This window comes from Harpia harpyja, chromosome 11 (assembly GCF_026419915.1).
Source record: "Harpia harpyja isolate bHarHar1 chromosome 11, bHarHar1 primary haplotype, whole genome shotgun sequence".
In the NCBI taxonomy this organism is placed as follows: domain Eukaryota; kingdom Metazoa; phylum Chordata; class Aves; order Accipitriformes; family Accipitridae; genus Harpia; species Harpia harpyja.
In genome coordinates this window covers 33251179-33278569 of record NC_068950.1, presented here as the reverse complement: position 1 = coordinate 33278569, position 27391 = coordinate 33251179, and the positions used below count along the sequence as shown (strand labels likewise).

Sequence of the window (27391 nt, the reverse complement as noted above, 5' to 3'; positions counted from 1 at the left end):
GGGAGTAACAGTTACCCTGGCCAGGAAATGGTTATAACCCACAGGCCGGCCCTTCAGGCCTAGAGACATGAGGTGTTGCTCCCAGTGTGATCATGCAGCACAGCTGCAAGGCTGTGCTGTAAGAACACACCTCCTCCATGGGATGGCAGTCAGAGTTAAGATATGCATCACAGGATCAGGACTGAGGGGCAGCAATACCTTCACCATGAAGCAATCTTACAGACTAGGTCATAGGCCAGTTTGAGTCTTCTTCTTGGCTAGACAGCAAGCTTGTTGCCAGTCATGCCTCTTCCTCCGAGCACATTCCTTTGGGACCCTGGGTTGGGACGGCCACCTGCATAACCCATGCCTCAGCATGCCAAGGAAGGAATTTCTTGGTTACATCGGACACTGGAAACTGCTGGTGGTAGTCTGGCTCACCTCTGCAAGGTGTTCCAGAAGCGCCGGATGACTGTAGTGCGGTACAGACTGGTGATAGGCTTCCTCATGGTGCAACTGATGTCATGCAAGATGTCATAGCTTCCCTCCATCGTTACCTCCACCCATGTGCTGCGCTTTGATGGGTCCAGGGGCCAGGGTGTCACAGCTAAGTACTCTATCCTCATGTTATGCTTCCAAAGCAGCACTAGTTTCACCTCCAGCTGAGACCCACCTGCATGAGAGCAGAGGAATAAGTTCAAGTGCTTGTTTGATACACATCTGAGCTTTCTCTCTCACCAGGGGCTCCTGGGTACTGTGAGATTGTTTGATCGCTATGAGGAGGACAAAGTAATCCAACAACTGTTTGCTCTAGCTGAAGCCATTCTCTCTCCTCCCCAACAGAGGGAGGCTTTGCTTACACAGTAGTATTTGGTGAACAGTTCTTTAAATGTATATGTAGTATCTACACTAGAGAAGGCAACTGAACTTGGAGGAGGTGCTGACATTTGCAATGGGCTCTCTTCTTCACAGCCTCACCTTTGTTTCCAGGAAAACTGTTGCTTTGCACAGATGAGCAGGGCCTTTAAGCCATATAAAGTTTTCTCATCTGCACTCTGCAGAGTTAATCTATCCCATTGCAGAAACATGGACATTTGGACATGATGGGCCCAGATCATAAACAAACTGGAAGGTGAGGCCCAATTCTTGAATTAAACTTCATGTTCTTCCTGCACAGACAGTACTTCATGCAATCTAGAACTTCAAGCATCAAAAGCTTCTCACCATGCTTACTCTCTTCTCTCCCAAAGTTAAGAAGTTAAGAATGAATATTCACCCATTCTTCAAACTGTACTTTTTTACCTTTTTCTTTAAGCGAGCCATTGCATCTCTAGCAAGATTAACACAAACACCTGACAGCAAGCCTCACTGAGCCGGAAGAGCAGAAAACCGTCACACTCCTGCTGACTGTGCATGTGTATTTGTACTGAAACAACCCAGAGAAACACGTGACTTTCTATAACAGTGCCATGCTGCTGTTTCAACTGCTCAATCATCTATTCTGATGTCCAGCCTGCTCTATAGTTCACCGGACTTGCAGCATTTGTGAGATAAGTGATTGGATGTGCTGGAAACCATCCGAACAGGTCATCAGCCTGGATCCTATGTTTCCTGCAGAGTTGCATTTGCTGCTGTCATAGGCACATTGTGCCATCCCCTTCACAGGCTGATTACACTCCATTTTAAAGCCATCTTGCTTTTTGCTCCCATGGTCCCTGATGGGAGGCTCCCTCAGAGTACTCTTCCCCCGTCAACGTTTGGAAGAAACCTTCCAGAATACGTGCCAAATTCATGCTTGGTTGTTCTTTTGATTAAATTATTTTTCTTCTGAGAAGCTTCATTTCCATAACATTGACAAGGAGTGTGCAATAGGGGAAGAAATCCTTTCCTAGTTTCAGCTGTTATTGTGCAGGTTAAACCAGGCCATAGTCATCAGCCTATGACAGAATATCCATTCCCCTTAACAGTCCCAGACCTTCCTGCACCTCAAGAATTCATCTTTCCTGAACAAAGATAATCAAAGGTGTATACAATATTTCACCTGTATTTGATCTGAGGGATTACTAGGATTTTACTTAAGGTCACTAATATTTTCCACAATGGGTGCTTTGCATTACTATAAATACATTTGCCAGGGTTGTACCATCTGTTGTTTCCATACGAAGATTGTCTGGTTTATCAGAGAGCAAGAATTTATAAATTTGTCTCTTTCCATTTCATACTGTCATGTCACTCTTATTGCTTTAGTGCTCGTCCACTGCTTCCTGCACAATATTTTGGTTCTCATAACAAAGCATTTCTACTTCTTCAACAGCAAACATCAGTAAATTCCTACATTTTTTGCCTAGATCATGAATGAAAATATTTCCTACTTCCACCTGTGTTTCCATTAGTCATCCTGGCTTCACTCCTACGATCCAACACAAGCAAAACTAAAACCAGGCAAAATATTTGCTTAGTTTGAAGTCATACCTAGATGAATCTTTAGCTTGTTCTTACTGCAAAGCAATCTATTTCTGGTTCTTGACTTTATAGCTAACAAGCTTTTGCTGCTTTGATTTCTTTCATACAGTCCAGCTCTGTTTTTTAGAAAACTCACTTCATCTTCCCAGTTTCTGACACTGAGAACAGCCATTCTCACTAGCCAGCTTGTGCCCAGCTATTTTTGGTGCTGTATTGATTCACAGGGGAAGATGAGGTTTTGAAAAATGTCCTCCAGGCTCTCCTCAACACACAGCAACACCAAATGGTCAGTGAGAATTTTTTTTTTTGTTACAGAGGGCAATCCTCTGACATCATCCCAGAAAGAAACAGGAGAGGAGCTGAGCTCCATTATACACCATGGCCCTACAGCTGCTCAGACACAGCTTCTCTCCCTTCCATACCTTCTAATCCTCCCCCTTTTGCAAGCACTTCTGCATTCCTAACTAACCATAGTAGCCTTCTAAATGCCTAAATATCTAAAATCAAATAGTGAGGGTAACCGGGGCACTTATAAATATCACAAACAACCTCTCCAGGCAACTCTAAGGACAAAGCTAGCTATTTACTCTATTTTGCCCTTGGCAAAGTGAAGCAGAAAAGCGACAGTGTCAAAGTCCACAACTGCACTCTTTCCTCTTGCTTCACAGCCAGCTGGCTCCTCAGCAGCTTTAGTCTGCAAGTTTTGGCAAAAGCTTTTGGCAATCCAGGTTAATTAACTGTTCTTTGTTATAAACTTCTCTACAGAATGACCCAGAGAGCCCTGATTAGCCAAACATGCTTTTCCGTAGCAGAGGCAGTACTGAATGTCTAAATGTCTTGATCTTTTGTAAATGCTACTTTAAGATGTTAGTTCAACCATTTTTCTGATCACAGCCAGCAACTCCCCTGAGCATTTAGCCTTTCCAAAGTATAAGTAACATTATCTGCTACTATTCCAAAGGCTGGCATAGAAAATACACACTGTATTTTTGATAGCTCAGGCATTTAATTTTTAAATTCCTTCTAAAAAAACTCCATCAAAATACACAGAAAGCATTTCTGGCTCAGGGAGCCCCTGAGCTGCAAAGAGCTAGAGAAAGCTCAAAGGGAAGAAAAAAGGAAAGGAGAAAGGAGGTATTGTGTATATTTACCCTATTCTTACTCCTCCCTGTGCACCTGCCTATAGCTACTCACCACAGAAGGTAATTCTGATCCAGTGCAGCTGCTCTTCTGCTCTCTGCTCTTGTAAAAACGGAAGACCAATCCATTTAGCATTCCAAGGGCTAAAAGGCAGCAGGAAGATACCTAGAGGGCATGGTGAACTTGTGGTGATATTTCTGATACACTCCTCCAGAGTTCAGGAATTTGCTGCTTTATGATATCCTGAGCCAGAGGTTGTAGCTACACTTTTGTGCAAAAAGGTACAACATGAACTTGTCTGATTGCTTTTTGAATGATTCACACCTGCTACCTCTTCCAGCATTTCTATATAGGGCTTCAGAGTCACCAAGAGCATTTCACCGTTGCTGCCAGATTAAAGAAATGCTCTTTCTCCAGCGCTGTCCAAGCTGTAAATGAACTGGTGCACAGAAGGATAAAAGACACAATACTGAGCCCAGCTTGGACAGGAACTGACTTGTCAGACTGTTTCATAGACATACCTAGACAAGGAGAATGCAATAGACCTAATCTGCCTGGATATAAGGGAAGTATCTCATGCCACACCTACAGGAGATTAGGGAAAGCAACCTGCAGACATTACTAGAAGAGCTGTCTCAACAGTAACCTTAGCAGATTCTTACTTTTAATAGGAAACTCCTGAAACAAGAAATTAGGGATATTCCTGGAAGACCAACTTTAGAAATTATCCCATCTAATATGATTGTTAGCAACCTTCCCCAAAAAGCTGGTTAAGATCCATTGTTTGTAAGAAGCGTCAAGCCAAAAGAACTGCAATTCCCAGTCATCATCATCCCAGTCATCAGAGATGAACTTAAGAGTACCATTATGTGAAGAACAGCACATTTAGAGACTACTAAACAAACAACAACCAATAAAACACCCCTAAGGACTCATCAGTTGGAATCAAAGGTGTGTGAAAGATGCAGGGATTTCTGGACTAACAATGCAATGCAAGCATGGAGAAAGCTCATGTGATTCCTGGTCTATCAGATATGGTATTTTACTTCAGAAGCAGGGAAGTATTAGCATTACTGAACCAGGCACTGATAAAACCACATTTGCAACACTTATCAACTGTTTCAAGAAATATGAGACCAAACTGTGAAAAGCAAACAGTCGAGGGGAAAAAAAAAAGTGCCATTAAGAAGAATAAACAAGAGAAAGCCTGCCCTTACAAAAGGAGGCTGAAACACTGGCTTGCTTAACCTGCCAAAAGGGAGGTTATGGGGAGAAAGGCATTGTTCTTAAATACATTTGTGCAATGCCAGAGAAGGAGGATAAACTTAATTAACGATAATAAAGTCACACAGGTCTAATTTGATCTGAGCAAGTTTAGAAAGGAAGCTAGAGAAAGAGCAATGAAGCTCTGGGACAATCTTCCAAGCAGAGTAGTGGCATAAGATACTTAAATGGTTTTAAGGCAGACCACAGTAAATTCAGAGAAAACATCATATGGCAAGTTTGGAACGATTTTGGAGTTATATCACAGACTTTAATTTTCTGATATAAAACATATTCTGTGTGCTAATATCCCCAAAAGAATAGTGAAGACACTGGATCACCATGTGTTGTACACGTTTATGCTGTGTTTTAAGAATCCCATCCTCCAGGCTTTCTGCCGATCATTGTGATGGTCAAGAATAAGTTCTTCTCTTGCTTGCAATTCATAACTTGCATTTGGATTTTTTTAACCTCCCCTTCAGTTAAGGCACTACCACTAGTCACAGCTGGAGATGGAAAGTTAGGTAGGGTTTACTGGTACTTCTTGGGATACTCAAACCCCTCAAGGTCCCTAGTCAGCAGCTAGTTCCCACACTCCAGGTGCCATGATCTCTAGCAAGTCAGATGAGAGAACAGGACCACTGGATGGTTTTATGTTCTTCTAGTATTGGTCATGGTCCTGACTGATCTGGCATTTTCACCTACCAATATCCTCATTTCCCCCAATTTCTTCCATTGGAAGACTGCAGTTTGGAGGCATTAAATCTGTTGTACCAAAGGGCTCAACTTTGTGTTAGTATTTTGGAGTGCATCTGACAAAGGACTAGAAAGGGATGAAAAAAGGAGAAATACAGAGGAAATCCCAGAAAAGTAAAAAACCCCAAGTTCTGTCACTAGGTTGCCTGCAATTGTGGGAACTCATTTCCAAGATGCAAAGGGTCACAGTCTGTCTGTCCCTTCCCAGGCACTTACAGACACAGAGGATGAGCCTGGCAAGTGCACTACTGCACAACAATATTGGACAGTCCTGCATCAGGAAATTATTCACGAAAACAAACTTATTTGGAGAAAATGGCTCCTTCCTCCACAATACCAGCCACTCTGCTGAGATGGCAGACCCTGCACTTTCCTCTAAACAGTTGAGAACAGAGTCCTATCTGAGCCTGCAGCCCCCAACGCAACACAGTCACCTTTCGTGATGTTAACCTCACGGATGCTGTAGCCCTCGCGCAGCCGGACTGAGACAATGCTCACAAGGTCAGCGTGCACCTCCTTCTCTGTGTGCTTCTTCCTCCTCATCGCCAGAGCAGGGTTGCTGCTTGCAGACACCAGATGCTCATTGAACAGTCTGTGCTGGGACACTGCAAACAGCAGAGATGGGGTTTGTAAGGGATCAACTCCCCTGCTCCTCATCCTACAGCAACAGCCCTCCCAAAGTGCTTTACAAAAGCTGCCAGGAACACTCGCTGGCCTGAAGAACAGTACATTCTTCAAGCACCACTTACACCCACTCCCGATTCTGCAATGCAGCAAACAGGTTCACTAGCATCAAGAGGCCTGGGAGAGGGGCAGGGTGGGGTGCCAAGCCTTGCTTTCTCTGGGACAGCCTTTGTGACAAGGCACGCACTGGAGTTACACATTTAGCCTAGACAGGCAGAAACTGCACAGCTGTTGCAACAGTCGCACAGCAAGCTTTTGGGCTTTACCCCTTTCCCTGGAAAACCTTGAATTCCCAGGTGCTTTCTAAAAGGTATCAGGATGTGGAAGCCTTGAGTTTAAACCACTAACACCTGATCTTTTTAAGATGCAACATTTCCAAGTCCCAGGCCAGCTCTCTTCAAACTTGTCACTGTATGTGGCTTCTGCTGCCAAGTTACAGAAAGCGCAGATGGTACCAGCTTATCACCAGGGCATGAAAGGGTGTTGCCACGTTTTACTGGTAACTAATCTCTCCTGGCATACTCTCAGTCACTAACATTCACAAAATAAGAACAACCAAGAGAGACATTTGAGACGGTTGTCAGGGGTCTAGTTTTTCAATCCAAACTGCCATCTGCAAGCCCGATTAGGACAAGCTCTCCAGAACGTCCCCATCTGCAAGCTAGCCAGTGTGCAGGAAAGGTCGGACGAGAGCTTCTCACCCCCTCCAAGTTCCAACACAGCGGGCCTAACTGCAGTTTGCTGAGTGAAGTCCACAGAAAAGGGAACGGTGCAAAACGGGACATTAGTTTTTCCTGATCCACCCAATTCCTGGAACCAGGAGGGGAGTCACAGATGAGGCTGCATGGCCCAATAGTGCCCAGAGCCTACAAGAGGCATGGCCCAGAGGGGACAAGGGAGAGCATCGGCATAATAAAGCCTGGGGGAGTCACCCCAAAGACAGGTGCTGTAAGACATCCATCTGCTGGAAGGAAGACATGCACGTTCCTCACCGCAGTAGTATTCTGGATTCAGGGACTCCCCAGTACGCAGAAAGGAGTATAGCAGAAATGCCTTGTGATACGCATTCAGATCCAGGCTCAGGGGATCCAGCTCAGGGCACGTGGAGAGGTAAGCACCAAAAGTGGCCATGGCAATGAATTTCATCAGTTCCACATTGGGAACGTGGCCAAAGCTGCAATCGTATGAGTAGACACCGCCCACCTATGGGATGGATGAAGAACATACTTGAAAGAGTACAGCAGTGCTGAGGACAAGGCAGAGGACTGGTACAGGCCTTAAACAGACAGCAAAGTCCCCTCTTCCCCTCTGGAGGTCAATGCCACCGACGGCAACCCACCTTTCTCCCTCTGGCAGGCAGCAGCCCCCACACTCCCTGCTAATGGCAGACATACCTGTACAAAGGAGCAGGCCACTGTGCCACTGCGGAGCTGGTTGAGTAAAGTCTCGCACACAGCCACATCAGGGACACTAGTCACACCATCCGTAATTATTATTATACCTGTAAACAAGGCAGTATCTTAGTGCACCTTCCATCTCAACCAGCTACCACCCTCCCAGTATATCCACCAGAGAGAAAATTTAGGCGGGGCAGAAGTAGAAAGGAAAATCCTGGCGTTGGTTTAGAGCTTCCGAGGCACTCTGGTGCTGGCAAACTTCCCAACTAGGTAAAGCAAAACACTGAGGCAGGGCACAGCTCTGCACAGCCTGGGTTGTCCTGAGCAAGTGTCACAGCTGTGCTTCCTCACAAACTCCCTAATGCTGACACATGGCATGCGGCGCAGTGTTGTCCTCCCCATTCCCACCACCACAATTTGCCCACAGAGTGCAGAGCAAAAGCTGCTGTTGAAATTTCATCCCCTATAAAATTAATCTCAGCCTAAAGCAGGAGGAATACAACCCTTCGCAAACAACTAGGCAAACCTTAACCCAGAGGATGAAGCCAACCTGCGCTGGAGTTGGAGGGCAGCAGCTGCAGTGCTAGGATCCCCTGCCGGACCATGCTGACAAGGCCAACATCGGCAGTGACAACAGACACGCTGGGCTTCCTCCCAGATGACTCCTGCACATCACTAGGGCTCTCTTGGCTCAGGGGTGACAAATCTACCTGGAAAAGTAAAAAAAAACCACAAGGCCCCATGGGCAGACTTCAGCCTAGCTCTAGTTCTCACTCTCCCAAACAGCCTTCAGTCTAGCAGCCCCATGGTACCACAGCCCTGGAGCACTTCAGCAGACTCCACTTCTAGCTTTAATTTCCAGATGTTCTCAGAGTCCTGGTCACTTAGGCCCCTTAGAACAGCTGGGCAAGGCTGCTCGGGGGTGAAGGAAGGGGACAACATGCCCAGAGCTTTATTATAAACTGATTGCTCACATCCTTAAGCGACTTTGGGGTCACTTAAGCTCCTCTGCAGAGCAAAGCAGTTCCCACTTAAAGAGATGGTGAATAACTCTTCTTCTGCTTGTCATTTAGTAGAAGCTGCAGCTATTCAGCAGCTACTCAAGTAAAGCCCAGAAACGCTGGGGAGGCAGACAGCAGTGTCTCACTTATGAAGCACTGCAGCAGAGGGGCTAAGAAGCCTCGTAAGGACAAAGTCTAGCGCCTATACGTTTAACTCTGTTCAAACAGCACTTGTTACGCAACACTGATATAAGCAAATGCAGGGAGGCTTCTCCTGCATCTTCTATGAAAAATATCCCCCAGGCAAAGACTAAAATTTGTATAATTACACTGGTGAGGAACCTACTGCATTCATAATCACCTCATCTCCAGAAGGCTCTGGCAGTTCAACCCTGTAATAAACTATTGCTTCATTTTCACTGCTAATACAGAGAATGGGCAAGACCCTTCCCTGCAAACTTAAGGATGATTGGAGCTGGGAAAAGAAAATTAGAACTAACCAAACTTTTATTCTGCACAAATGGGAGCAGTCTGTGGCTGTGAGCAAAAAACCTGACTATCCATCACTTTAATTTGCCAGATGCCTAAATTCAGGCACCTGTTGATAATGATACAGCTCATACAACTTCAAAAGTAAAAAAAGTTTCAGTCCCTGCCCTTCCCCTGGGGCCTCCCACCTCCACCCCACAGCCTGTGGCAGGACTCGCCAGTCCCTCTGGCCTCCTAGTGCGTCTCTTTCCCCCATTTGCATGGAAGAAGTTATAGGATAGTTTAGCACGAGAGAAATAATGTAGCAAGCAGGAATGAATACAAGGCACTACAAGAACACCAGCTGGACACAGTGGTAAAGGTATTTACTTCCTGCAGTCTTCTTTCTGTTCCAGGACTGACAGTCATAGCATTCAAAGATATAAATTTCAGCTAGAATATGAGATTTGTAGCACTTCAGATATGCAACTGCAATAGATCACCAGTAGCCTCTTGCTCATCTGATTTTGAGACTTTTTTTTTTCTTTTTGCCCAAACTTTAATAACTAATGCTAAATAAGGACTAAATAACCTCAGCCAGGCCAATAATGCCTTTGCAGGAAGCGTGCCCATAGATACAATTGTGACTGCCACATGAACATGGCAGTATCACAATGTAACCTTCCCATTCTTCATTTCCAAGATCAGGAGAGATGATCTTGATGAGAAATCCATAGACATTCTGAATCCCTACAGGGTCTCACTTTTAATTTCATCCTAATTTCAGCTGTATTTTATAGCGCTATCAATAACTTGCTGATACCTATATCCATGGCTACTAACCAGTATCTGCCACAGATTTCAAGGGGTATTAGAAACCACACCGGCTATTTATTCAGTTTCATGGTCAGTTTTCATGGTAACAAAGAAATATTTTCATTCAAGAAACATAACAAGGGCCAAGGGAATATTCAGAGCTGTTTACAGATTAATGATACAGGCATAACCACCTCTCCCACCATCTTCTTCAGAGAGAAAGCACATCCTACAGTTTGTCCCGTGATGTACAAGTCAGCTGCTTTATTGCACAATAATCTTGGGGAAGGTAACCATTCTCATCAGTCCTTCCTCAGTGTTCACGTCTCATTTCTGGATCCCACAAAGTTATCTTATAAACTCCTTAGCTGTTCCTTCTCCAGACCTATACCACTGTACCTCTTGCCACCCCACCCCAGAGCAGCCTCAGAGTACAAACCTCCAGGGAGCCAAGAGATGGCAACCACCTCTGCTCTCCTTACCTGCGGTTTGGGTTCATACTGTTGCTGGAGCATCTCTGCCACTTTGTTCTCAAAGGCACATAGCTGTGTGTAAACTTGGTGCAGAAAGGCCTCTCGCTTCGTCTCATCCAGCTGACAACCCTGGAATAGTACCTAGCCCAAGGACACACATAAGTCATCAAGTTAACATTTTATAGTACCAGCCCCCAAAACAGTACACAGAAACACAGTTCTGCACGGTGAAGTTCAGACACATCCCTGACAAAGTACAGGTACACCACAGGTCTCTTCTCACTATTCCTGCTCAGGGCCAACGGCCTGTGAGCAACAGTGTCTTGTGCCATCTGCACTGCACTCTGCAGCAGATGCTCACATCACTCTCTGGGAAATCTCCTTCTTGGGCAAGAAATTTCTACTTCATTTGCCTTCTTCCACAATAAGCAGTTGTCTGGAGAAAGCAATGTGGGATCCTTGTTAGAAGCCATTAACTCCAGTCTGATGTTTCTAAGGAAGGCCTGTTTGTTCTAATCTAACCCACCTATAGACTGATCCAATTATCTTCCAGTAAGTGGCTGGATAAAGGAACAGCAAATTGAAATAAAGAAAAGAAAAAATTAGACTGGACATTACAAAAGAGGCTGAGCGATGTGACAGAGTGAGCCTGCCACCACAGAAACTCCCCAAGCTGATAGGCATGACACTTTACAGAGGCCACCATTGTACAAACAATCCCTGTCCACAACCAGGATGCAAAGAAAATGCAATGTGTGGACAAAGAACTCAACAGATGGGTCAGATGCTATATGTTATCCACATTCCCTAAACCTCAGATGGGCAAGACCCAATAGTGACATAGGAAAAGTAAATTATTACAATATAGACAGGCTTTCCTGGATGAGTGATACACATACATGCCTTCTCCTCCATAAAAGGAACATAAAGCTTATCCAGTTGTACCCAGAGATTACAGTTCCTGGCCTCATACAATAAATGGGTCTTTAGAGAGATCCAAAGAAGAAAAATGTAGCAACTTCAGAGTGCTCAACTTAGCACTTTAAATAGTGAAGATACTGAGGCAAAGCATGATGGTGTCTGCAGGATAGCTGGACAAGATGACACACAAAACATCACCGGCAAATGCAGAAATTCCCGCTACATTTACTTTGGTACAACCTAAGAATGGACCAAAGAGAGGGCCACGCTCTTCAAGCACTATACAGACCATTAAAGGCTGCAGCCTTGCAGCTGCAGGCTTGGGCACAGGCAGGCTGGGGAGAGAGAGGGAGGGAACAAGCATAGACTAACAGGCTCCTCTCCTGTTACCCCCCACTTTCCCTGGTATTAGCAAAGGGATGAATACCCCATTAGAAATGTGCAAATAATGTGAAAACACTGTGAGAGGTGGAAGGGATCAAGGTTAAACTTCAAAAACCACACTGGCACTATAAACCAGATTTCAGTTTAATAAACAGACCTGTCCTGGCTCAAGTAAAATCTCACTGATAATCTCAATACTGGGGCCAGCTGCTCTCTCCAGCAAGGAGAAACATATTCATACCAGTGCAAAAAGAGAGCAAGGTTTGTAGGAAGAGGCAATTATCTTTGAATAAACTACTGCTACACAGTTGGAGCGGGCAGACAAGCTTTTGGGCACACCAGCTCTTCTTGAATGCTCCAGCTAATTATAACAGGCCCAAAAGAATTAGTCAACAGAAATTTAAAAAAAATACCAACAAAACAACAACAAGCACACATTCAACACGAGGGAAATATTCCCTGTGGCCCAACTCCGAGACCATGCCTGCGGGCGGCGTTCTCTGCTAGGCCCTGCTCCCCCAGGGGAAACCTCCACTTCCTGCCCAGAAAGAAGTTGCTCACATCCACTTCCCCACCACACCAGGCTGCACATTTTAATGAGACAAGCCTGCAGCACCACAGATAACAGAGCCCAGCTACCACATGCCCCTGCTTTCCTCTGTGTTCAGGGGAAGCCCGCACAGCGAGCTGCTCACGCGCTGAGCCGTGCCAGGGGAGACATTGAACTTTACCTGATGGGACTGCAGGCCAATGATGGAGGAATACGCCTGGATGGTGACAAAGATCTCTGGCTGGTAGATAATGTCTGAACCAGGGATACGAAAGGGTCTTAACAATCCCACCAAGCATCGGGAAAGGGCATGAAACACTTCATCAAAAATTATCTCCCCTGTTGAGTCATCCTACAGAAACAGAGAAAGGGAACAGCTTTTTCATCTTCTAGGAGTTTCAGTCTCATTGCTGGTTCCCCCACCATGCAGAGCCAACAGCAAAGATCCTCCTACAATGGCAGGTGAATTAAAATGACAGTTCCCCATAAACAAAAGTCACACATTTAGCATTCAGCAGAGAAAGAGGATCTGCCATTAAGCTGCCTAGCTAGGAGCACTCCATGCCTCCCTCCTGGGAAAAGCAAGACTTCTGCAAAAGTTAAGACTAACACAGAGAGGAATAAGCCTTCTCAGCAAACAGAAATGGGTCCAGCCTTTTAACACACAACACCCCAAAGAGGCAGTTTCCGCACTCACCACAATCCCCGTGGAAGGGCTCAGATCAAGTTCAATCACAAATCGGTACTGGCGGGCCAGGAAGGTGACCCGTGTAGAGGGCACAAGGAGATAGGGCCTGGGCTGGACGGGCTCGTCCGGCTGCCACCCATTAGGCAGGATGCTGAGAACATCAAGTTCATTTTCTGACTTTACCTACAAGAACAAGTAAACGGTACGTGAGCGAACGTCAAGCCAAGCCAAAGGAAGAATCAGAGAAAGGAACCGGGTTAAAATCTTCTGCAGGGTCCAGCTGCTCCTGAGTGGTGCAGAACCAGCTTGCCACACCAGGCCGTGGTGACACCATCCAGCCCTGTGCAGCGACTCACCAGCTCCGGCTCTGGCACAGCCCAGATGACCTGATGGAGTCTGCTGAGGACCCAGGCGAGGCGCACGTTGCGGGAGATGCGATAGTCTTTCTTCATCAGGAGGAAGACGTGCCCGGCCTCCTCCACCTGCGGCGGGAGCACAGCGGCCCACGTCACCCCGGGGCTCGGCGGGCACCCCGGCAGGGCACCCCGGCCGGCCGCCCACCCCCAGCCTGCTTCGGCCCCGCATGCCTCGCCGTCCCTCACAGGCCAGGCCAGGCCAGGCCAGGCCAGCCCCACCGCTCCCCACCGAGGCTGCCCCCCACCTCACTCCTGCCCCCGGCTCCCCCCTCCCCAGCTCGGCCAGACCCCCGACCCGCTCCCACCTCCGAGTCGGGTCTCTCGGCGGCCGCCATGTCCGGCGCGGCCCCGCCCCGCGCCCTCTGACCCCCGCCCTCGCGCCCGCCCGGCCCCGCCCCTCGCGGCGGGCGGCTGACCCGGAAGCGCCGCTCTCCCGTGGCAACGGGGCGGTGCCGCCATGCAGGTGAGGGGCGCCGGGGCCGGGGCCGGGCCGGGGCTGAGCGCGGCTGCGGCCCCTCCGGGAGGCAGCGGGGCGCGGGCCGGGCCGGGCCTGCCCGGGCCGGGGAGGCGCTGCAGGCCTGCCCGGGCCGCTGCCGGGGCCTTGCCGTGGGCGGGAGGCCAGCGCGGCCGGCGGGGCCGCTCCGTGGCCGGGCCGGGCCCTGCGGTTCGGTGCCTCCTGCCACGGACGCCCCGAGCTCCACTGGGCTCGGCCTGAGGCGGTGGCCAGTGCTGCTGCCGCCTTTGGCCCGGCCCTGGCGGGGGCTGCGGCCTCCAAGCGGCCATCCCTCCGCCGGCTGCGGCGGTGATTCCTGTCTGCTCCCCAGGGGGCAAACCCACCCCGGGCTGAAGCAGCCTGGGTGGGAGACCGAGCTCGTCCTCGAGCAGCTGGTGCAAGGCTTTCCTCTGCAACAACCTCCCCTTGCTGCAGGGCTGTAGGGTGAGCGTGTGTAGGGATATCTGAGTGCGCCTCTGCCTCTCAGCCCTTGCTGCAGCCCTTGGTAAGAGTCGTCAAACCAAAGGTCCACCTACCCGGCAGCCTGGCTTTGCTACTAGCCAAGAAGCCCATGCCCAAAAGAAGTTGTGAGAGCAAAATAAGCTACTAATGTCGTTCTGTATAAACTATTGCTAGCACATCCCTTGTGTTTAGTAGTTTTGAATTTTCATTGATGGAAGAAGGATCTAGCTACTTTTTGAAGCGCTGTGAATTTTTAGCATCCGTGATGTCCAATGGAAAAGAGTTGCAGAGGTTAATGACAGGTTAATGGGCTGTAAAGATCCACCTCCTTTGGTTTGTTTGAAACCACTACCTGCTGGCTTCATGCAAGTCTCACGGTTGTCCTACCGGAAAAGAAAGTGAAAATGGATTGTGCTGCAATTCCTCGTCTGTAGGGTTTGTTATATTGTCTTTCCTTGTTTCAATCACTTGCACATACTGGTCTCTTTTCTGTTTTTAACTGCTGTGTCTATGGAACTGATGAATATTCTTGATCATCCTTGTTGCCTTTATTTGTACATATTCCTACTATATATCCATTTTCAGTTGAAGGGACAAGAGTGACACATAATATTTGAGATGCAAATGAGGCGTGCACTTATACGATGACATAATGATGCTTAGTTTTCTGTTGCTTTCCTAATAAATCCTATTACCACTTTTACTTCCTTGACTGCTTCTTCGGCCTTGGGCAGATGTTTTCATGGGTTACCCTCAGATAATCCTGAGATCTTGTTTGTGAGTGATAATGTTATCAGCTCAGAGAATGTCATTGTGTACAGAAAGTCAGGATTGTTTTGGGGGGGGGGGGTCCCTTTGTTTTGCCATGTGCGTTGCTTTACATTTACCCACTCTGAATTTCACCTTTACCTCACAGTTGCTCCATATCAGGAGGTTCTTCAGCAACCCCTCCCATAAGCCCAATCTCTACTACCTCGGGGCAATTTAGTATTGCTAACTCCTTAAAGCACTGTTTGAATATAGCATATGACTGCGAGAGGCACAGCATTCCTTGGAAACACTGGTCGGTCTTATCGCATGCATGCTTTGCAGTGCTTACATCTGCTTCCAGCATTTAATGGCTTTGGAGAGAGCCTATGAAGAAGGAGGCTTGGAGTACGCTGCTGCCACAAGAGCAATGCGTGTGGAATAGGATTTCATTCATCCTCTTGAGTACTTCTTGGATAAGCACAGGCAACAGGCCAGGTGAATTGTCATTGGGTGCATATGCCTGGCAACCCCGCAGTAAAACACTGGCTACCAGCCCAACTTGTAATAGAGTCTTTAGTTAATCTTCTTGCACAAACACAGTGCACACAAACAGTTGTAGACTCATTTCATAATTGCACAGGAACTGACTAGTCCCATCACAACATGGAGGAGAGTGCTTTTATCTCGAGGTGGCACACCCAGCAATCCGCTCTGTGAATGCCCTCCACGAACTGGGGATGAAATTTTAACAAAGTTGACTCATCTGTTTCTTCTAAGGTGGTTAAGTGAAGTGAAGTCTGATCAGTGATTACTAAAAAAGCCTTTATAGTATTGTCAGACTATAAATAAAATAGAATAATCTTGTGTTCTCGTGAACATGGAAGATACCTGATAATCTCTCCAGTGAAACTCACACTGGTCCAGTGTATTTAAATAGAACAAACAACCCAATAGCAAGTGTGCCAACAGCCTGAGTCACTTTATCTGCTTTCCCAATCAGCATTCCCTTTCTATTATTTGATTGCTTTGTCCCACCCTCCTCATGGATTATTATTGTCCAGTTCTCGACTTACATGAGCAGTTCATTAGGGTTGGGACTTTAATTATATTTTGCGCAATACTCTAGTATGAATAAGTTAGAAGAGATAAGATTCTAGAGGGTTTTTGCAAGAGCCAAGGGTATGCCTTGGTGTCTTTGGCAACAGAGTCCCTGTCCTGACACTTTGTCTGTCACCATCCTCCCTTACCCAGGGATGTCAGTGGAAAAGGTAATTTAAACAACATAATCCAGAGCAAAAGGCAGGAAGTAATGTGTGCATGTGTTGCTATGTGTGGTCTCTGTCACGCAGGGTCTCCCACAGCTGGTAAGGCACAAATAGAGTAGGAGCTGCCAGTTTCTTTAGCAGCTGGAAGTGGCACTTGGGCAGGAAGAAAGTAAAAAACGAGGTGAACGGCAGAAACTGGAGTCTTTAGGCCATGAATGTAAGCTTTGTCCTCATCCTTTGTCTGTCTTGCCTTTTTTTAGAGAGAGGAGAAGCAGTTGGAGCTGACCCTGGAGGCACTCATCAGTCAGGTGGCTGACCTGAAGAACTCCTTGGTCAGTTTCATCTACAAGCTGGAGAATGAGTATGACCGACTCACATGGTAAGGTGTCTCTCAGAGCTGGGGGCACTGTCAATCACTGCTGAAGCTCTTCCAGACTCGGCTCAAATGACCACAAAATATAAATAAAAAACATTAGCCTATTGTCAGTAGGTTTAAATTTGCTTTTCACATTTCTGCTGGAGGAACCACTACACATCTTCCACCAGAAAAACAGGTGAAATCCACTAGACTTGCATCTGCAGTGACTGGAAGCTGCTTCGACAAACTATCTTAGAGACCCACATACACCATAAAATGAGCAATGGTTCTTTCTGCATTTCTTGACCTTTCTGGCTTTTTCTGGCTCTGGTATAAACTGGGCTCGTGTTTTGCTGGTTCTGCATGTTTTACCAGACGGTTTGAGAGACTTGCAAGGTGGCATTCTCTTCCTGATGGAGCATAAAGGTGTTATACAGCTTAATAAACTGTACAATATCTTAGACAGTGTCTGCCACTGCAGCAAAGCTTCACAGGCAGTTAGCATTTATAGTTAATGTTGCAGAAGGCAGGAGAAGTGATGAATCCCCCAGAGAGAGGAAGTTGAAGGGGACCTCCTTGACAAGATTATCAGTTATTTTTCTTTGTTATTGCTTAGTCTGGATAGCCAAGCTGTAAATATTGTCTCTCCTGGCTGTACGGCTTAGGAGTTAAACTGTTTCTCAGACCTTGCTCTAGAATTGCACTGGGAGAGTTAGTGATAAGGAAAGCACTGCATCTGCGTATGTTACTGAAGTCCCAAACAACTGCCACTTCCAGTGGTACTGCTTGTAATGTCCTTGAGCTATTTGCAGCATTTGAGCTATTTGCAGTAAGGACTGGGATTTGTCCACACCTGCACATTCAGCCCTAGGTTTTACTGCTTACTGTCTGGACTAGACTGATTTGAGGGGTAATAGTGTTATTTCCTCACTTCTCAGCCATCTGAGTGAAGAATAGGTAAAAGCCATCTGTGGCATCCCTTTCCATGTTCTGTCCTCTTTATTATGGCCTCAAGTTGCGGCAGGGGAGATTTAGGTTAGATATTAGGAAAAATTTCTTTACTGAGAGGGTTGTCAGACATTGGAATAGGCTGCCCAGGGAAGTGGTTGAGTCACCATCCCTGGAGGTATTCAAAAAGCGAGTAGACAGGGTACTCCAGAACATGGTTTAGTGGACATGGATGATGGTTGGACTTGATGATCTTGAAGGTCTTTTCCAACCTAAATGATTCTATGATTTGCTTTCCCAGGCCTTCAGTTCTGGACAGCTTTGCATTGCTCTCAGGGCAGCTGAACACCTTGAATAAAGTGCTAAAGCATGAGAAGACCCCACTGTTGCGAAACCAGGTTATCATACCCCTAGTGCTGTCTCCAGACCGCGATGAGGAGATCATGGTAAGAAACTTCCCTCTGAGTGTTGGCCCTGGAGTATCGGAAAGTGCTTGTGTATCTGCTCCAGCTTGCCATTCCTTGTGTTTGGCGTTCCTCAGCTCTGGGCGTAGAGAAAGAAAAGGTGATGAGTAGCTCTGCCTGGGAGCTGCTTTGCTAGGGGGCTTTCACCTACGAACACTTGCACTGGATACACTTTACAGGAGGTGTTCCTGTTCATAAATATGTTATTTTCATGATGTTGGGGCTGAAAGATACAGTGTCTTGTGTAACTGGGAGGTCTCCTTGTAAGCTCCTGGTATTCTCTGCTGTAGCTGTGCTGTTTCTGTCAGACATCTGCATCTAGATGTGCACTGTTTGTCATCTGACCAACATGGTTTGTGTTACAGAACCTCCAGCATGCACTAGCAACATTTATTCTCTGCTTGAGTGAGAAAATATTTTAACTGATCATGGCCATGCTGGTAGGATTGCACTGTAGACCCCCATGGGTTTCTCTGACTAAACAGGTACAGTGCAAATTCTTAGACAAATTGTTGAAACTTCCTAATGCTCCCCAGATCAAGGTTTCCCCACAGCATGCTACTAGCCTTGTTCCAGCACCATGGCCTGTGCTCTGGTCTGGAGCTGTCTGAGTGATGGGCTGGAGGAGGAGGCTCTGAGTATGGCTTGTCCCACTATTGCAGCGGCAGACAGAGGGACGTGTGCCAGTGTTCAGCCATGAGGTAGTGCCTGACCATCTTCGAACTAAGCCTGACCCTGAGGTAGAGGAGCAGGAGAAGCAGCTGATCACAGATGCAGCTCGAATTAGCCCTGATGTGGCACAGGTAGGTGAAGAAGAGTTTGATACTTCTGCCTCTTAGTCCTAGGGTACAAGATGCCCTTTAACTCTGCTTCCTTCACCTTTCCATCTGACAGTTTTCTTTTTTTGCTGTGTCCTTTTCTGTCTGAGATTTCTTCAGCTGCCCCTAGCTGAGGTTTGGTTTCCTCCACAGTTTCACAAACCAAGGGTATCTAGCCTGCTGGCTGTTCACAGGAGGTGACATCAGACCAGGCAGAGAAAGGCAAAGGCTATCCCAGCCTCATAGTACCCTCCTGCATGCATTAGCACTGAGCTCTCTAGGCTTTGCTACCAAAATGCTTATGTTTGGTTACACAGACCCTGGGAAGAGAAAGCTTGTTCATTTACCTTGCTGACTTGTACTGAGTTGGAGGTATCCTGGTGGTTTCTGATGGTTTTCATTTTGCAGAAACAGATCCAAAGTCTGAACAAAATGTGCTCAAATCTGCTGGAGAAAATCAGTAAGGAGGAGCGTGAATCTGAAAGTGGAGGTATGTCACTGAGGTAGAAGTGGGGTACAAAGTCCAAGCAGCAGGCTTGAGAGAGTAGTGGCAAAACAGGTAAAGCAGAGAGCCTGAAGCACGGGAAATGCAGATGAGCAGCACAGATGAAAGCATTCCAGAAGATGCAAGATTGGCTGTCCTGGAGCCCCCTAATTTGAAAAAGGGTCATGTGGGTGCGATATGTTCTGCTTGTGTGACCTATGCATGGCAGGAAGGTCATTCCAACCCTTTGCCATATCCCCCTTCAAGGAGCTGGTAAGTATTTACCAAGAAAACATCCCAGTCAACTTGGATTAATAAAAATAGCAGTGAAAATGCAGTGGCAGTGAATGGGAAACCCCTTAGCTATGTTCTGAATGAGTCCACAACATGTTTGTTGGCAGGCTTTGCGTGATGTCCTCTAGATGATGGCTGCTTCAGACTCATGGTCAACCTTTTCAGGTTCTGACTCTGATGCTGGTCATCCTTATTTTATTGGTCTCTGCCATCAGCTGTTCACTATTCCTGGGAGTGCTATGCACAACTCTCAAAGGTTGTGGGGTTTTGGGGGTTTTCTTGTCATCTTTGACACAGATAGTGTAAGCAAGGACCCAAGCACAGGTTCTGTCTGGTTTCCGGGATTAATAGTATAACTGGGCAGGTGTGTGTTAGAAGAACTTGCAGACACCATGCTGCTCATGAGCCTCCAAAAGGGGATGTTGCCATTGTTTATCTAAAACACAGTGCTTGTTACCTGCCATAGGATTCAGCTTGGAAGAGCCTTTAGTGGGAACATTCTCATTGGCATGGAGGAGTTGGCTCCCTCTATCCTCCTTCCCTGAGCAGTATATGCCCTGCTCTCAGTAGAGAAGCTCTTGGATCACCACCATCCCTGGATTTTGCAGCTTCTTTGACCCTGCTGAGACTCTTGTAGGACAGCTTGTTAGAAACTGATCTCTATTACCGGCACCAAAAGAGCAGAAAAGTAAATTCAGGACCAGCTATGCTACTTTTTAGATTTGATTGCTAAAATGCTCCAAAATCACTTCTTTTTCTACAGGTTTACGACAGAACAAGCAGACTTTCAACCCTGCAGATACCAATGCACTGGTAGCAGCTGTGGCCTTTGGGAAAGGACTGTCAAACCGGAGACCTCCTGGCTCTGGAGGATCTGTCCAGTCAGGCCAACCCGGAGCTGGTGCCATCATTGCAGGTGCTTCAGGCATGCAGCAGGTCCCAATGTCAGGTGCACCAGCTCAGCAGCAGCCAATGCTGGCAGGAGTGCAGATGGCACAAGCAGGACAGCCAGGTAAATAAGTTGCATATTGGAGAGCAATTGAAATGCAGGGAGCAAGAAAGACAAATGCCGATGTAGAGATTCTTCCCCAGCCACCCTTTAGATATAACTGAGTAAGAGGTTCCTTTCTGGCCTTAATAACATGAGTCAGGTTGTAACAGTGGAGTAGTACCTGCTTAAAATTGGCTCAAAGTTAGAAATGGATCCCAGCCATCCAGCTTCAGCTTCTTAACTCACACTGCAATACCATTTTAATAATAGACTTAGTGAACATAGGAATCAATATAGAGGGAGATCACAGTGTAGTTTTGGAGGGATCTATGCTTGGGGTTTTGTTGTCAAATTTAAGTTGTAGGTAGGTAAAAAAGTAGAAAAGTTTGATGATAATGAGTTATTTAAGGTACGAAAAAACCAAAAGTTGTCTGTAAAGAGTCACAGAAGGATTTCATATACCAACTGACTTCACTTAATAATAGTAGATTACATTTGTATTAAACATAAAGTGAAACACATAGGCATAGCAATTTGACTTTACAAAGCACCTGGACTCTAACCCAGTTACTTCTATTAGGGAAATAGATACATGATACAGTAGTTCTGTAAAGACATTAATTGGATGTTCAGTTGGGGCAAAAATACTAGAAAAGGAACAGAGAAACGGAGGATATCATTAGGCCATTGTATAAATCCATTGGGCACCCACAGCTGCAACATTATGTGCAGCTCTGATCTCTTCTCTGCTACTGGGGGTAGCTTCAGGGTAGGGCGAAGAAAGTATGGAAGCCTATAAAATCCCAAATTATATACAGCAGGTGAGAGGGGAATGATTGTTCATTGTTTCCCATGATACAGAAGGATCAATGAAAGTGCACCAATGAAAATATCGGCTTGTAGATTCAGAACAAAAGGGAGATACTTTTCTGAATACTAAATAATTACACTGTAGAGCACATTGCCAAGTGTGTGATAGGTAGATAAAGTTTATATGAGATGGAAAAGTAAGTAAGTAGGTAAATTTCTGGATGAAAAATCTGTCAACAGCTAATCCTGAAGATACCAGCTCTGACTCCCAAGTCCCTGAGCCTCAATGTGTTAGAAGCAGAGGGGGCATTCTGCAGAGGTATCACTGCAGGCTTGCCCTGTTCTGGTATTCCTCCTTAAGTGTCCTCTGCTCTCAGGAATGGGTTTGGCCTCGGAGACCTACAGGCCTAACCCTGTACTGTCATTCCTATGTTCACCTTAATTGAGATTTTGGGTATCAGATATCCTAATTGGTGTTTTCTTGCCTGTATAATGACTGTTGTTCAGAAATGAACTTGAGCAACAATATTAATCCTAAGTTAATTATGTATTTATGTAAGAGAAAGTAATTTCTACTGTGATTTGGAAACAAAGAAGGCCCCTGTGATTTCTGGCTGCATGCCCACAAACACTGTCTCCAGCATGGGAGGACAGTCACTTCTGTACCTCAAGGAGCGTGCGCTGGTAGCAAGAGCACTTGTCCAGCCTGTGTTACTGGGAAGTTCCCTTTTGATAAGAGCAGCTCTACGGGGTTTCACCAAAGGTCAGTCCCACTATCCTGCTTTTGATGGTGCCCATTGGCGAGGCTAAAGGAATATAGGAACAAAGTACATCCTGACAGCAGTTGTTGTTTAGGGATTTTAAGCCAGAGTTTGGTTTGAGACCAGTGGGTATAGCAGCCATCAATTTCTGCAGTTCCTTTCTGAATTACAATTTTGATTTCTACAACACCTATGGCATATGTCCCACAGCTTTATTGCATGTTTTGCTTAAAAAATTTTCCTTTTTATGTTTAAATCTTTTGCGTGATAATTTTATTGCATGTTTCCTTTTTAGCCATGTTGTGAGAAACGGCAAACGGTCATTCCTCAGTTACTTTCCCCATACTAGTTTTCATTTTCTGGAAGTCTGTCATGTCCTCCTCCCTTTGTCCATTTTTTTTTTCCCTAGCTAATGAGTCCTATTCTGTTTAATATGTCTTTGTGTGAAAATTATAATGTATCTTGGACCATCCTTGTCACTCTTACCTGCACCTTTTCTGTTTGTTTTCATGACTGGGAACACCAGAACCACTCACAGTATTCCAAATGTTGGTGAACCATACAGTCCTATTCACTCTTCCTTTTGGAGTAATGTCTAACTGTATTTGTCTACTGATTGTTAGCACTGAAGTGATATCAGATTGCCTGTCAATTCATTGCAGGCAATGACCCATTTTGGATATGTTTGAGAAAGTTTAATAATCTTTATTCTTTTAGCCATTTGCTCATAAAATCTTTTCTTGTCCTGCTGCACTACAGTTTTAATTTTCAGAAGTTGTCCTTTTTTTCTGTTCTAATTTGAACACACATTCCACTTTCTGAAGGTGTGTTCTTTGAATATCCCTCTGTGCTGCTCTTTAATCACTGTCTCTTTGTTTATTTTTCTGATCATCTTAGTTTTGTCTAGCACTGTACACTTATTGTAAGCTGCTAGTACAGTGTCTTTGAACTCACTCCCATGTGTAATTGGTATCAGCAAAGAGTAATAATGCCCAAGAGGTGGATGTAGTTAAGAGAAATTAAGGGATCTGAGAGAGGCTTAGTAATTTAAATATACGCTCTGACTATAAATAATGCTACATGGAAGGGGATACAGGCTCTTGTGTTTGCCCCTCTGAAATGGAAGTGGAAATCAGTCTGGGTACTTCGGTGAGTGCTGCTGCCAGCAACTTCTGTGAGACTGAACAAGTCCCATACTCCTGTAGGAGCCTCCTGACAAAGAGTAGGGCTTGTTTAAGACAGAACAAGGATAGAATTTGAGGGGATAGCAGGGGGACACAGGAATTGTCAAGGAGATTTCTCAACAGAGAGAGATGCCAATTTGTAGAAGAAATTGATTGTGTGGGGTCAGAAGCTGGAAGATGCTGTAGCAGGTAAGCCTAGTGTGGTACTTGGAGTGGAAGAGAAAAAGCCCAGACAGGGCTCTTGTGAGTCTTGCATGCTCCTGAGCAAATGACCTCTCATATAGCCAATTTTGCACTGCTTTTTCTTTTTTCTCTCTTCAGGAAAAATGCCAAGTGGCATAAAAACGAACATCAAATCTGCCTCAATGCATCCATATCAGAGATGAGCTGAGATGAACCAGACCCAGGGAACAGCAGTTACCAGCATTGTTCCTGCTGCAGCCACCATACCTGGATTCCTTCTAGGATTTCCGAGTCCCTTCACATATCCGCACACCATATCCAGGGAGATAGGGGTTATGAGGCCCTTCCCTGTGTTTTATTTAGTGCTGGGTGGCTGTGTGGAGCTGCTAGTGGCCATGTCTCCTGGACACAAGTACTTCTCTGTTCAGTCAGAGCAGAGGACACTGCTTCTGTTGCTGATCCCATCTTCTTCAGGTCTGGCCTGGAGGACAACTACCTTTTCCTGATACAGAACCTGAAGAGCTGCATGGAGCACTCTGCTCCTTGTTTCTGCTTGTTCACTTGGGATGTTCTTTCTTTACTCCCTCTTGTTGAATAAAGACCTTGCTATGCACACTGAGACACTGGTGTCCATCTCTCGGATCATAAGGACTCTCATTTCCCTTTGGGTAAGGCTACAGAGCACTCCAATCTAAAATACACAGAAATTGTTGGAGGCTGAGTGCTGGAGCTGCAGGCTTATGCTTAAAGAGCTGTTATAAAGTGAGTCAGCAGGGTACAAACATAAGCAGTAAACATCTTGTTCATTGTAAACCCATTATGACTATTCCCCAGAAAGCAAAATACTGGGAAAGACTATTACAAGGCCCACAGCAAGAAGGCAGCATTTCAGGACCAGAAGCACAGAGCTTTTGTATTCTGATGCTGCTGCAAATCCCAGCTGGATCTGATTTCACTTCCATAGTTCTCTGCTTCTGTGTTTCCTATCAAGTTTCTTAGCTACTTCAGGATTCGTCACTTCAGAGAGGTATTTCAGTCTGCTCAGGACCACGGCACTTCTGAATGGGCTAGGCTTTGAGGTCTGGCCCATTTCTTTTTGGAACTGGGAATTATGAAGCCATCCCTGTTCTACATTCTGCCCTTGAGCTGTAGCATAACAATCTGCCTAATGAAAGATTCCTCTGAGAATAAAGGCTGGGGACGCATGCCCACTGAGCATGTCAGTACATACAGCACTATCCTAAAGACAACTGTTGTGCCTCTTGCTGCTCTTGCCTGGACTTCCCTTTTGACTTGCGGTGAAAGCCAGCACTGTATTTTACTCAACAGCATCTGTCAGCAATCTTATGGGTGAGGAAATCTCCACTCAGCAGATACAGCCTGCAGCTGCTCCTGCACTGCTTGCCTCTGAACTAATCAGATCCAGCTTATTTGTGGAGGCCATGGGCCGTTCTCCCAAAACAAAACCTTCCATAAAGCTGTGACTGGGGCTGCTGTTGACCAATTTTGATGTGCAGGCCCTTGAAAAGCACTGAGCTGGGAAGCAGAAAGTTGATCTGGATGCACAAGCAGCTTATACAATAAGCAAAGCTGCTCCACTATGAATGAGCCCAGTGACGTGTCTGCAATGGCACCAGCCCAGCCAGACTGATGGGATTGCTTTTTGCTCCTAATGAACGCAGAGCTCCTGGCTCTCTTGGGAGCAGGGAGCTGGTGTGAAGGCAGGGGCATGCTGCTGGCTCCGCTGTGAGGGTTTTGTGCAATGCCTGGAGCCTGATGGCAGGAGAGTCAGAGCCTGCAGGGCTATGCCCTGTGATGGGCTGCACCGTGGGGACAGCTGTTCCCTGCTCTGTCTCATGTCCCTGCTTTGATTGGGAAGGAAGGCAGAAAACTGTCAGAGGAACATGTGTCAGATCCCTGGCACTCGTCATCCATGGAGCGTCAGCTCTAAGATGCTGCTTCAACTTCGTCCCCCCAGACTGCCTTCCTTATAAAGTTAAAATGTCTCAGTGCAGGAGCGCTGGGGCCAGCGGCTGGCAGGGGTGATTCAGGCAGCCTGGGACGCAGGCAGAGAGTGGCTGCCTGCTACCCAGCTAACCTGGCTCTCCTGAAAACACATCCAGTGGGGCAGGCCAGACCTTTCACACACTTGGACGGGAGGAAGGGAAATACAGGCAGGGTTTTTTTCCATAGATTATAGAGCTGGGGTGGCCAGCTAGGCTCGCCAGCGTAACTTCCTGCATGACACAGGCTGCCCTGAATTAGTTCTTGTGTAAATTAGAGCACTGTAGTTAGGAAAACAGTTGATCTTGAACTGCTATGTCTCTACTACAGTGGCTGGTAGATTGTTCTAAAGGTTAATTTTCCTACTGCACCTGATATTGAGGCTGCATTTCTTTAATTCCCTTCAAGTTGCTGGATCTTCTCAGCCAGGGAGCAAGCCCCTGAGTTGTTAGTCTCAGAGAGAGGAGTCGGATATTATGATCAAGCTTTCCTGATCCTTTTTTACGATAAACTGATGAAAGTCCCTTTTCCTTTAAGGCATATTTTCCATTTTCCACTTTGTGGCTCTCGTCCAAATCTTATGCATTTGTGTCCTTTGGGACACTGGACTAGGACACACTATTCTAATTGTGGGAATGGGAATTCCAAATGCAGAGCAACTTTAACTTCTTATCCAGTCGCTGCCAGTGCTTGAATGTTTAAACAGGGAACAGGAACAGGCCTTTTACCCATAAAGTCACGGTGGAAATTCATGGTCCACTGCTTGTCACCGTGGCCTGCAAGTCCAACAGGGGTTGACCGTTCCCGGTGCACTGTGTCAGAATAAAAGCACAGCCCCGCTGGGTCAGGGCAAAGGCTCTGTCTGTGCCCCGCCACAGCAGGGGTCAAGCAGGTGATTGGGGAAGCACACTCTCCCTGCAAGCATGGGATGTGCTGCCATGCTGAGCCCTCAAGGGTTTTTTCCCTGCCTTGTCCGATCCCAGGATAATTTCGGCAGGGAGGAAGCTCAGCCTTGGCACAGCAGGTGCTGCCGGGCTGTCTGGTCCCCAGCTCGGGTGCAGGATTGTGATGGAGAGCACGGGCACTGGTTTGTTCTGGCCCCCCAAGTCCCCGCATCGGCACCAGTCGGGCTCTAGTGCAGAGGATGGACACCTTTTGCTGCGTGGCCCTGCTGCCCCAGGGATCCCAAGGCCTCCAGATCACTGGCATGCCCCCAGCTCCCAGGACAGCTTTACTCATCATGACTTCGTTTCCATCCAGGTCATCAGGTTTACACTATCTAGCAGTCCCTGCTAGAAACACATCCTCGGTGGCAATGCCCTGGGGAGCATCTCCTCTGCTGCCTCACACTTGGCCAAGTTGCTCTCTGATATTTAAGAGTATACAGTGCCACAAAAATTATCATCTTAGTTTGACACGGTTTTTTGTCTGTAATCCCTGATGATTGGTATTTATATTTCTCTGCTTTCAGTCTTTATTGATACGATTGCATATTTTTCAGTCATTATTTTGCATGAGATGACTGTCGAGCAGACACACCTGTTTACAAGGCCATCCTGTTTACTTTTTGGCATAACATCAGCTTGCTTGTTCTCTGGAGCTTCTCCAGGCTTCCTCGTCTTACTGAATGTCAGTGTTAATTGTTTGGATTTTTAAATACAGGTTTGTTTGGTTTTTTTTAATTTTGAGATGCAGGATACCCAGACTGCTGAGTTCTTAACAC

The 27391-nt window shown here is 46.4% G+C and overlaps 2 protein-coding genes across 15 annotated transcripts in view; one reads left to right on the top strand and one right to left on the bottom strand.

Annotated features, from left to right (window-relative positions):
• SZT2 (SZT2 subunit of KICSTOR complex) overlaps positions 1–13779 on the bottom strand; it is a 60567-nt gene extending 46788 nt beyond the window's left edge. For 10 of the 14 annotated variants that reach the window (XR_008237334.1, XR_008237335.1, XM_052802558.1 and 7 more), the window contains exons 1-10: positions 13705–13779; positions 13340–13465; positions 12993–13166; positions 12477–12647; positions 10450–10581; positions 8233–8392; positions 7680–7786; positions 7218–7488; positions 6036–6206; positions 421–652 (exon numbers count right to left, since the gene is read on the bottom strand). Coding sequence is in view for 11 of the 14 variants with exons in the window: in XM_052802558.1 (XP_052658518.1) it covers positions 421–652; positions 6036–6206; positions 7218–7488; positions 7680–7786; positions 8233–8392; positions 10450–10581; positions 12477–12647; positions 12993–13166; positions 13340–13465; positions 13705–13734 (1574 nt within the window). In the remaining 3 variants the exon portion in view is untranslated. Of the gene's footprint in view, positions 1–198; positions 384–420; positions 653–6035; positions 6207–7217; positions 7489–7679; positions 7787–8232; positions 8393–10449; positions 10582–12476; positions 12648–12992; positions 13167–13339; positions 13466–13704 lie in introns of those variants that run through there. The other 4 variants (XM_052802563.1, XM_052802569.1, XM_052802570.1 and 1 more) reach the window with 2 other exon arrangements.
• MED8 (mediator complex subunit 8) lies at positions 13769–24283 on the top strand. The gene is made up of 7 exons (XM_052802572.1): positions 13769–13862; positions 16630–16748; positions 17977–18121; positions 18802–18942; positions 19366–19447; positions 20499–20747; positions 23803–24283. Exons 1-7 carry the CDS (start codon positions 13857–13859, stop codon positions 23865–23867), a joined length of 807 nt encoding a protein of 268 aa, XP_052658532.1. The 5' UTR covers positions 13769–13856; the 3' UTR covers positions 23868–24283.
• The last annotated feature ends 3108 nt before the right edge of the window (positions 24284–27391 follow it).

What these genes read in the sequence shown, in the direction of transcription:
- MED8 (XM_052802572.1), top strand. An exon ending in GAGTATGACCGACTCACATG is followed by an intron (nt 16,749 to 17,976) that starts GTAAGGTGTCTC and finishes TTGCTTTCCCAG; the next exon opens with GCCTTCAGTTCTGGACAGCT. An exon ending in ACCGCGATGAGGAGATCATG is followed by an intron (nt 18,122 to 18,801) that starts GTAAGAAACTTC and finishes CCACTATTGCAG; the next exon opens with CGGCAGACAGAGGGACGTGT.